This window comes from Chinchilla lanigera, unplaced genomic scaffold (assembly GCF_000276665.1).
Source record: "Chinchilla lanigera isolate Chin_1 unplaced genomic scaffold, ChiLan1.0 scaffold00122, whole genome shotgun sequence".
Lineage (NCBI taxonomy): Eukaryota > Metazoa > Chordata > Mammalia > Rodentia > Chinchillidae > Chinchilla > Chinchilla lanigera.
In genome coordinates this window covers 808,222-818,752 of record NW_004955523.1, presented here as the reverse complement: position 1 = coordinate 818,752, position 10,531 = coordinate 808,222, and the positions used below count along the sequence as shown (strand labels likewise).

Below are 10,531 nucleotides of genomic sequence, written 5' to 3'. Positions count from 1 at the left end.
GACTGCGCGCAGGCCGGCGCGCGGGGCTCCGCCCGGGCTGAGGAGCGGCGTTACCTGCACTGGGGTCCGCGGCGCCAGGGAAGGCCCAGCTCTGCAGCCCTGGGAGGCGGCGGCAGCCGGCCGAACACCGGCCTCAACCCTCCCCCCTGGAGACCCCAGGCGCGGTCTCCGCCGGGGCTGAGAGCCGGCTCCGGGTTTCTCCGTTTCTCGAAGCGACTTCCGCTTCCGGGTCATCGTTTGTCGGAGGCAGGTGCGGATGACGTCAAAGTGTCGCGCTCTGCTCTGGGTGATTCCGGAAGAAACCGGAGCGCGGCGCGAAGATGGTGAGAAACGCGTGCCCAAAAGAAAGCCCGGCAGACTGCTTTCGGGGCGAATGGGGAGGGCGCGGCGTTTGCCATATTTCCTCCTCAAAAGTCCCTCCCTTGTTTCTTTTCATTCGGATCTTACCTCTTAAGCTGCCCCGAATGGAGACTGCTGTAGGGAAGAGGGAAAAGGGGTGGACAAAAGAAGGGAATTTAGAAGGTGCGGTGTATTCCCAGTCCTCCTAACTCTGAAATTTGCGTTTCAAGGGGAAACAAAAGAAAGCGAGAAAATACGCGACCATGAAACGGATGCTTAGTCTCAGAGATGAGCGACTGTGAGTTCCCTAAATCAGCGGGTTCTCAGGCTGCCTGCAGATGAAAGTCTCGAGGGGATAAGTACTGAAAAGCTCTTGTTGCTTTGTTGTTGCTTATATTGTTGTGGCTTAGATTTATGTAACAGTAGTTAAATGTGTAACCACTTAGCTGAGCGATTACACTGAAAAAGGCGATGAAAGTTAAACATTTCTTAAATGTTTACTTTTTCTGTCGTTATATGTTTTATATACCATATCCCATTTAATCCTCGTAACATTTCTATGAGGCAGATATGGTTGTCTTTGTGTTCTTATCATTACACAGCCCGGAGGGGAAAACGTTCTCCTTGTCATTTTGAAAGACTGTGAGGTAGAGACCATGTTTGGCGTGTGTCTCTAACGCCTCACACAAAAATATTTCTGAAAGAGAGGAGAGCTCCATTTTATAAATCTAAGAACCCAGATCACTGTAGAAGAAAGTAGAATGATATCTCCACTACAAAGATGATCAAAACAGTTTTTCTGCTCATGTGAAGACTGGGACAAAGTTATTAAATAAGAGCTGGTCGGGTCATCATTGTGTTTAAGAGTCTCAGAACGAGTGAATGGTCATTAGAAGCTTCAGAGTTATTCCTCTGAGCCTTTAACTTTCAAGGGAGTACGAACGACCTGCAAAAGGTTAAGAACTACTACCTTACATAGCCGGTACTAAAAAGGATTATGAGAATAATAACAACAATAATAATAATACAGCTCTCTTTCTCTTCCTGTGCTCATGAACTCTGCTTTCCCTTTAAGGGAGACGCGTCAAGGCTTCACACCTGCTACCCACGTTGCCCGGCGGGGTAAACAGCAGCGATGTTTATGGATTTATTATGTACTTTTAGTACATAATGTATTTAGTATGGATTTATTATGTACTTTTTAAGTTGTTTTGTTTTATGTCTTTTTGAGACAGAGTCTCGCTATGCAGTCCAGGCTGGTCTTGAGCTCACTTTGTAGCCCAGGCTGGCCTCAAATTTGCAAGGATCCTCCTGCCTCAGCCTTCCGAGTGCTGGGATTACAGGCATGTGCCACCATGCCCAACTATGTACTTTTTAAGAGATGATAATTTTTCTTTCAGATTAAAGATTAAATTTTGCATTTGTGTTATGTTTTAGTCCTTTATAAGAATCGTGAGACAGGCATGGTGGTGCATGCTTGTAATGTCCCTTGGGAAGCTGAGGCAAGAGGATCATTGAGAGTTGTAGTGAGACCCTCACTCTCACTCTGTAGTGAGACCCTGTCTCAAAAAAAAAAGTGACCTTTTGCCCATACTGTTAAAGCATCTGAGTCTTCAAAAGATAAATATCAGAGCCGGGCATGGTGATGCACACCTGTAATCCCTGCACTCAGGAGACTGAGGCAGGAGGATCGTTGCGAGTTTGAGGCCAGCCTGGGCTACAAAGTGAGCTCAAGGTCAGCCTGAACTGCCTAGCCAGACCCTGTCTCAAAAAGACAAAAAAGAAAAAAAGATAAATATCAGCCTGTTTACCCACATTTGAAAGTGGATTTTGATCCTTGATATGAAACCTTCTGACAGAGAAACTATAGTATAATCAATGTGTACTCATTAGCAATTTTTGGGGGCTGGGGATTTAGCTCAATGGCACAGCACCTGCCTGGCAAGCACAAGGTCATGAATTCGATTCCCGGTACTGGAAAAAACAAAAAAAAATTTTTTTTTTTTTTTGACTATTGGTTTTACTGATTGTGCTACTTCTAGCCTACTTCCCACTGTGGTTATTTGCTCAGAAAATATATGCCAGTATTAAAGATGTCACAAAGTAGGATTTCCTCTGTAGGTTAAAAACAAAATGAAACTTTTGAATGGAATTATAACTGCTGTGATATTTTCTTTGGATTTGCTTTTTTTCAGCAAAGAAAAGGATAGATCAAAACCTAAAAAGAAAGAAAAGAAAGATCCCAGTGCTCTAAAGGAAAGAGAAGTGTGAGTAATCAAAGTTTTCAAGGTTTCCTTTAAAAATATAAGACTTATTCCAAAACCATAGACTTTGAAGAAATTCAGGCTTTCAGCTGGGTATGGTGATACACGCCTGTAATCTTAGCGATCTGGGAGGCTAAGGAACTCTTCTTCATTGTTGATGGGAGTGTAAGTTGGTACAATCACTATAGAGATCAGTATGGTAAGTCCTCAAAAAATTAAAACTAGAGGTCCCATTGGACCCAGCTATTCCTCTTCTGGGCATCTTCCCTGAAGAGTTAAAAGCAGTATACCACAGTGATACAGGCATACTCATTTATAGCAGCACAATTTATAGTAGCTAAATCTTGGAAACAGCCTATATGCCCAGCAAAAGATGAATAGATAAAATGTAGTGTTTATATACAATAGAGTGCTACCATACCATAAAGAAAGATAACCTTAGTCATTTATAGGTAAGTGGGTATACCTTAAGACCATAATTTTAAGTGGAATAAATAAGACATACAAGTTTACATACCGTATTGTTTCTCTTGTGTGAGAAACCCTGTGGATAGATGGAGTAAAATGGGGGATATATACTGGGAAGTCGAACATGTTCAAATGAAAAGGAAACAAGGGGGGATGGGATTAAAAAAAGAATGGAAGGAAAAAATGGAAACAAAGCTGTAAATGGGGAGGGGAATGGTTAAAAAAGAGAATTAAGATATATTATGTACAGGTACAAATTCCCTGTGATGAATGTGAATGTGATCATTATGTATGGCAAATATGTACTAATAAAATTTTTCTTTTAAACAGTTGCCATCGCTTAACACACCAGCATTCTTTCACTGAAAAAAATAGTTAAGAGTTGTATTTTCAGAATAAAAGCCATTCCTTTTATTTGTTTTGTTTGGTACCAGGAATTGAACTCAGGGTCTCGCACTTGCCAGGCAGGTGCCTTGCCGCTGAGCTATACCCCTGGCCCCAAGCCATTCCTTTTATTTTTTTTTTTCTTTTTTTTTTGGTTTTTCTCCGGTACCGGGAACCGAACTCACGACCTTGCGCTTGCCAGGCAGGCGCTTTTGCCGCTGAGCTAAATCCCCAGCCCCCATTCCTTTTAAATAAGCATCTTTAATTGTAAAAGCCTCAGGACACTTCTGTTATTTTTCTCTTTTTGACCTGGACTGGTGATAGCTAGATCCTCACCTGTGGATTCTGGTCCATAATTAGCATTTAAACATCTTGGGCCATGCTGTAGTACGTAACCCTAACAGTGCACAAACTAATCTATGTCACATGCTGTGCAACCATTGTAGGGTCCTGTGAGGATGGCAAACTAGCCGCAGCATCATTCTAATCGTAGGAGCCGTATTCTACCTCTCTGCACCCATGGTGTTGTGCTTCTGATAGCATTTTTAAAGTTGTGGCAAAGCATGCTACTGGACCTGAGATTAAGATATGCTGTTACTTTTTTCCTTGTCTGCGTTTTTAGGGTTTATCTTCAATGAACAGAAGAAAAGGAGCTTCATATATAGTGAACTGTCCCAAACAGAAACTTCTTTTTTAGGTTTTTTTTTTTTTTTTATGCCAAAGGATCAATGTAAAGTTTACTTTGCATCTTTATTTTCTTCTTCTTTCAGCCCCCAGCATCCTTCCTGCTTATTCTTCCAATATAATACACAGCTGGGCCCACCTTATCATATCCTGGTTGACACCAACTTTATCAACTTTTCCATCAAAGCCAAATTGGACTTAGTGCAGTCGATGATGGACTGTCTGTATGCCAAGTGTGAGTATCATAGGTCCACATTGCTGCAACGTTTGTGTAGGATAATCATATTATCAGTGTATGAAAAAAGGGAGGTGGGTTCTCTTTAAACAAATTCTGGACACTTAGTTTGCAGCAGTCACAATGCTTATCTTTATGAAAGTATGAAATATAATGCATACTTGACTGTGAATAACTACACTTTCACAGTTCACAAAACAGTGCTTTGACCATGATTATGGACATCAATTTTGAACAAAGAAGGAGGATTTTTCTGTTTTAGAATTCTGGACTTTAAAATTTTGGACATTTGAAAATATGTATTTTGGTGTATGTGTTCTTGTGTATTGATGAGGATACATTCTCCATTCCACTCCATTGTGGAAAAGCTAAGACATTTTGCTATTTGTGATCATAGAACCAGAAGTTGGGTTAGGGTCTATTTTTAAGTCTATTCGGTTGTTATTTATTTGTACCACAAAAAATCTGAGGAAGGGTATTTATACCTAGATGTAATTTACCTATTAGTAGACTTCCCTTGTGTATTTGGTTATCGCCTTCAAATGATCTTCACTGCCATGAGCAGGCAAAGAAAACGAGGAATAATTTCCTAACAATAAGATCGGATGTATCTTCTTGTAAGTTTGTATTCATATATTTTCCTGTCATCTGGCTAAAGGTACAAATGAAAAGTAAGCTGACGTTTTGCCGTAAAGAGTAAATTACTGGAATCAGTGGGGAAAGTTCACTCCTCCTGCTTTCACCTTCAGGGGGCGCTACTCGTGTGTCTCGCCTTCAGGGGGCGCTACTCGTGTGTCTCGCCTTCAGAGGGCGCTACTTGTGTGTCTCATTTCATTGTGCTTCACTTTACTGCACATCAGATACTCCGTTTTACACAAATTGAAAGTTTGTGGGAGCCCTGCATAGAACAAGTCTCTGAGCACCATTCTCCCAACAATGTGTGTGCATTTCATGTCTCTTGTCACATTTTGGTAATTCCTACGATATCTCACTTTCTTTTGAGACAGGGTCTTGCTGTGTAGCCCAGGCTGTCCTCAAACTCACAGAGATCCTCCTGCCTCAGCCTCCTGAGTGCTAGGATTACAGGCATGCACCACCATGCCCAGTTCTCCCACTTATTATTATTATTATTATTATTATTATTATATCTATGATGGTAACTTGTGATGAGTGATATTTGATGTTATTATTATAATTGTTTTGGGGAAGCATGAGCTGTCCCCATATAAGATAGTAGAGTTAATAAATATATATGTCCTGATTGTTCTTGATCAGCCGTTCCCTCATCTCTTTCCCTCTCCTCAGGGTGCCTTATTCCCTGAAACAATAGCATTGAAATTAGGTTAGTTAATAACGCTACAGTGGCCTATAGGTATTCAAGTAAAAAGAAGAGTCACACATTTCTCCATTTAAATCAAAACTGAAATGATTAAATTTAGTGAGGAAGGCATGTCAAAAACGATACAGGCTGAATGCTAGTCTTCTTGCACCAAACAGCTCACTTGTGATACAAGGCAATTTTTTTTTTTTAATGGAAATATTTTTGAAGAAAACTAAAAATGCTACTCTGGTGAAACTGAAATTGCCACTGCTGATAGGGAGAAGGTTTTAGTGGTCTGTATACAATATCAGACCAGTTATAACGTTCACACTGCTTTGAGCCAAAGCCTAATCCAGAACAAGATCCTAACTTCGATTCCGTAAAGGTTTGAGAGGTGAGGAAGCAACAGAAGAAAAACGTGAAGCTAGAGGAAGTTGGTTCAGTTTAAGGGAAGAAGCCATCTAAACATACACAAGTGCAAGCACTCATGTAGAAGCTGCAGCAAGGTAGCCAGAAGAGCTCGCTAACATAATGAAAGTGACTATACTGAGGAACAAATTTTCAGTGTGGACCAAACAGCCTCATGTTGGAAGAAGACAAGACATGGCCTAAGACTTCATAGCTAGAGAGGAGCTGTCAGGGCCACGCTTCAAAGGATTGAAGGACAGGTGGGCTCTCTCATGAGGGGCTAATGCAGCTGGTGACGATGCCTGTGCTCATTTATTGTTCCAAAAAGCTCTTTAAAAGGGGCTGGAAACGTCTTATCCTTTATTTTTTTATTTCCGTTTGTCTTTTTGAGACAGGGTTTCACTATGCAGTTCAGGCTGGCTTCAATTCACTTTGTAACCCAGGCTGGCCTTGAAGTTGCAGTGATCCTCCTGCCTCAGCCTCCCAAGTGCTAGTATTACAGCCATGTGCCACCACACCCAGCTATGTCAATTAAAATTTTAAAAACATGTTAGAGGAAATAGCTATAGATGTAGAGGAAATTCCAAGGGAACTGGAAGTGCCATGTGAGGATGTAACCTGATTGTTGTACTCTTATGATAAAACTTTCAACAAATTAGGAGTGACTTGTTATAGATGAGCAAGGAAAGTTTCTTGAAGTAGAGTCTATTCCTGGTGAAGATGCCGTAAACATTGTTTTTGTTTTGGTGGCTAGGAGTTACATGCGCTAAGCATACAGTCTTACAGTAAGCAACATTCCCAGGCCAAAAGGCTTTGTCATTGTTATTTTGTTTTTCCCTTTGGTGTTAGAGATTGAAACCAGGACCTTAAGCATCCACTTAGCCAGTGAGTTACATCCCCGGAGATAAAATTGCTTTTTCGCTTAGGCTGGCCTGGATCACTAGGCTCAAGTGATCCTCCAGCTTTGCTTTTTGAGCAGCTGGAACGGCATGTATACACGCTGCACCCTGCTCAGTATTTTAATTACGGTAGATACATTGTTCTTTTGGATATAATGCTAGGGTACACAATAAACTACAGCATAGTGTAATCGTAACTTCTATGTACAGGGAAACCAAAAACCTTGTGTGACTCACTTTTTAGAATAATTCACTTTATTGCAGTATTCTGGATTCAAACTCACAACATCTCTCAAGTGTGTCTGTATGATGAACAGCCTTAACAGAATGTTACTAATATAAATGTTTATTGATGTATTAAATCGAGCAAGAAGATGAGCATAGGAATACACAAAAGAAGGGTGGGGGGCATAGCTCAGCAGCACAGGTGCTTGCCTGGCAAGCGCAAGGGCCTGAGTTTGATTCCCAGTACCAAAAAAAAAAGGAATACACAAAAGATATAAAATATCAAAAAATTTTAAATGCCTAAAATTATTGTAGGAGTGGCTGCATGCATTTATTACATTAAAAAAATGAAGGTAACCACCGCGTGAGGAAAAAATGGCACTTTCGGAGTAAAATAGTTATTAGTAAAGATCAAAAGTAGTAGAATGGAAGATGGTCAGGTGACAGTTATTTTTTTATATAGGCATTTCTACTTTCTTTTTTTCCTTTTTAAACTATGTGCATGTAATACTTTTGCTTTGTTTTATTTTTTGAGACAGGGTCTCACTGTGTAGTTCAGGCTGCTCTTGAACTTGGTATGTAGCCCATACTGGCCTCAACCTCCTGCCAGTCCTCCTGCCTCAGCTTCCCAAGTACTGGGATTATAGGCATGCGCCACCATGCACAGGTAAGCTATGTACCTATAATACTTAAAAACTAATTTAGGCCGTGTGTGGTGGCGCACGCCTGCAATCCCAGCACTTGCGAGGCTGAGGCAGGAGGATCATTGTGAGTTTGAGACCAGCCTGGGCTACAAAGTGAGCTCAAGGCCAGCCTGAACTGCATAGCGAGACCCTGTCTCAAAAAGACAAAACAATAATAATAATTTAGACACATGAATAGTGCACAATTCAGGGATTATCATGCCGATAACAATGAGTCTGTAGTGGCCCTGTGTGGAGAAAGATACTAAATGTGCTGGGTTCTTTATACTCCTCGTGGCAACACTGACAGTTGTCCGAGCTGCTTTTCTAGGAGTCACACAGTGCCAGATCCAGGAAGTGATGTGTAAGGGTTCACCTTAAGGTTTCTGTGAGCCCACCTTTCCTTTGGATGGCACAAGGCAGCAGTAGTCACCATATTTTTTATCACACCTCATAAAGACACAAAAGAGGACTTCCAGAATTGCTTCCAAAAGGGGCAGGAACAGCTGGGCATGGTGACACACACCTACAGTCCCAGCACTCTGCAGGCTCAAGGAGCGGGGTCACTGTGAGTTCAAGGCCAGGCTGAACTACGTAGTGGTGGGGAGGCAGAAAGGATGGCATGCATGCCTGTCTTCCAAGTGAGGGGGAGGATTTGGAGAGGGTTAGTAGCAATGTGTCTTTTACTGTAATAAGTTATTATGTTTAAACACTCACTATATTTCAGTCACCCCTTGTATAAACAGTGACTTCCCTGGTTCTTAATATTCATTTAAGTGTGCTTATGCTACAGTCTTTCAGACATCTGAGTCTGTTAAAGACCAAACAGGATGTAATTCAGAGTATTTCTTTATTTTTTTACTAAATTTTTTGTATTTTTTTTTCCTGGCAGGTATCCCTTGTATAACTGATTGTGTAATGGCTGAAATTGAGAAACTGGGACAGAAGTACCGCGTGGCTCTAAGGTAGGAAGGAGCTAACCTAGGTTTCTTCTGGATTGGTACACTGAAAAGTCTTTTGTCCTTTCTTCCTTTCTTTGCTGTCTGTGGCCCATTATTTTAATAAAAATTAAACAAAACTATGATTTAAAAAGTAAGTATTTAAAGTTTAAGAAATTTTTCCAGGCATACTGGCACACACCTGTAATCCCAGGACTCAGGAGGCTGAGGTAGGAGGATTGTTGTGAGTCGAGACCAGCCAGAGCTACAAAGTGAGCTCAAGATCAATGTGAATTGTATAACAAGACCCTGTCTCAAAAAGACAAAAAAAATTTAAAAATTTTTAAAAATAAAGTTTAAGAAATTTTAAGCTGAAGCTCTTTGAATAAGTTACTGAGCCATATTGGTCTTGTGGAACTCCTTTTAAGTGCCTCTAGATTTTCTAGTTAGAAACTATTAGTTTGTTATCTAGCCCTCTCCTTCAGAATTTCAATTTTAAAAATCCACATTTAAAATTGTGAATTTATGAAGCCAGTTGTGGTGCTACACAGCTGTAATCCCAGCACTTGGGAGGCTGAGGCAGGAAGATTACTGCAAGTTTGAGGCCAGTCTGTACTACATAGTGAGTCCAAGACCAACCTGAGCTACATAGTGAGAACCTGTCTTTAAAAAAAAAATAGAGTAGATATACTCGAAGTCTGTGCAGACCACCCTGAACCCTAAAGACCTTTGCAGGGAACTCACAGAACTTCTCATAGTAATGTGAGGCCTAGCCTTTGTCACGGTGCTGACTTCTCACGGTGTCTGCACTGATCACGGAGCAGCTGATGCCTTAGTGGGAACCAAACCCACAGCCTATACAAGGCTGGTCGTCACCGTGCTCATCCCTGCTGCCCCCGGCAGTTGCTTCATTTTTAACCCTGAGGCACTTAATACCCCTGTTGGCTGCGCCTGGTGGTGCACACTTGTAATCCCACTCCTTGCCTGCAGTCTTGGCACTCAAGGAGGAGAGAGAGTCCAAGGCTTGCCTGGACTACATAACAAGACCCCCCCCAAAAAAAGGAATATCCTTCATGAAGCAGTAAATTTTGACTTTATTAAATCTTAACCAGCCAGGCGTGGTGGTGCACGCCAGTAATCCCAGCACTTGGGAGGCTGAGGCAGGAGGATCACTGTGAGTTCGAGGCCAGCCTGGACTATAAAATAAGCTCAAGGCCAGCCTGAACAGCATAGTGAAACCCTGTCTCACAAAGACAAAAAAAAAGTCTTAACCCTGAAGTGCACATCGGTATTGTATGTGATGAATGTGAAGTATACACAAAGCATATACATAAAGCACTTTTGCTGCATAGCAAAAGACAGAGGTTGTCTCAATGAAAGTCATTTGTGTGTATGTTTATTTGTTTGTCTTTTTGAGACAAGATTTCACTATGTGGTTCAGGCTAGCCTTGAACTCACTCAGTAGCCCAGTCTAGCCTCAAACTCAAGGCGATCCCTCTGCCTCAGCCTCCCGAGTGCTGGGATTATAGCCGTGCGCCACCGCACCCAGCTTATGTGTATGTTTGAGCTAGTTCTTTTTGTGTGTGTGTATTTTACTTGGGATTTACCACATGGCCTTTACATCCCCTGGCCTTTTATTTTTGTTTTTGTTTTTTTTTTTTTGTGACAGGGACTCACTACGTA

The 10,531-nt window shown here is 41.5% G+C and overlaps 2 protein-coding genes across 5 annotated transcripts in view; one reads left to right on the top strand and one right to left on the bottom strand.

Annotated features, from left to right (window-relative positions):
- Positions 1-218, bottom strand: part of Arel1 (apoptosis resistant E3 ubiquitin protein ligase 1) — a 55,655-nt gene extending 55,437 nt beyond the window's left edge. For 3 of the 4 annotated variants that reach the window (XM_005409388.2, XM_013507172.1, XM_005409389.2), the window contains exon 1: positions 55-218. The gene's annotated coding sequence lies outside the window, so the exon portion shown is untranslated. The remainder of the gene's footprint in view (positions 1-54) is intronic. The other variant, XM_005409390.2, reaches the window with a different exon arrangement.
- A 13-nt stretch (positions 219-231) lies between these two features.
- Positions 232-10,531, top strand: part of Fcf1 (FCF1 rRNA-processing protein) — a 17,405-nt gene continuing 7,105 nt past the window's right edge. Inside the window, exons 1-5 of the mRNA XM_005409391.2 lie at positions 232-323; positions 570-637; positions 2,535-2,606; positions 4,226-4,374; positions 8,803-8,875. Of these exons, the coding sequence (XP_005409448.1) occupies positions 321-323; positions 570-637; positions 2,535-2,606; positions 4,226-4,374; positions 8,803-8,875 (365 nt within the window). The 5' untranslated portion in view covers positions 232-320. The remainder of the gene's footprint in view (positions 324-569; positions 638-2,534; positions 2,607-4,225; positions 4,375-8,802; positions 8,876-10,531) is intronic.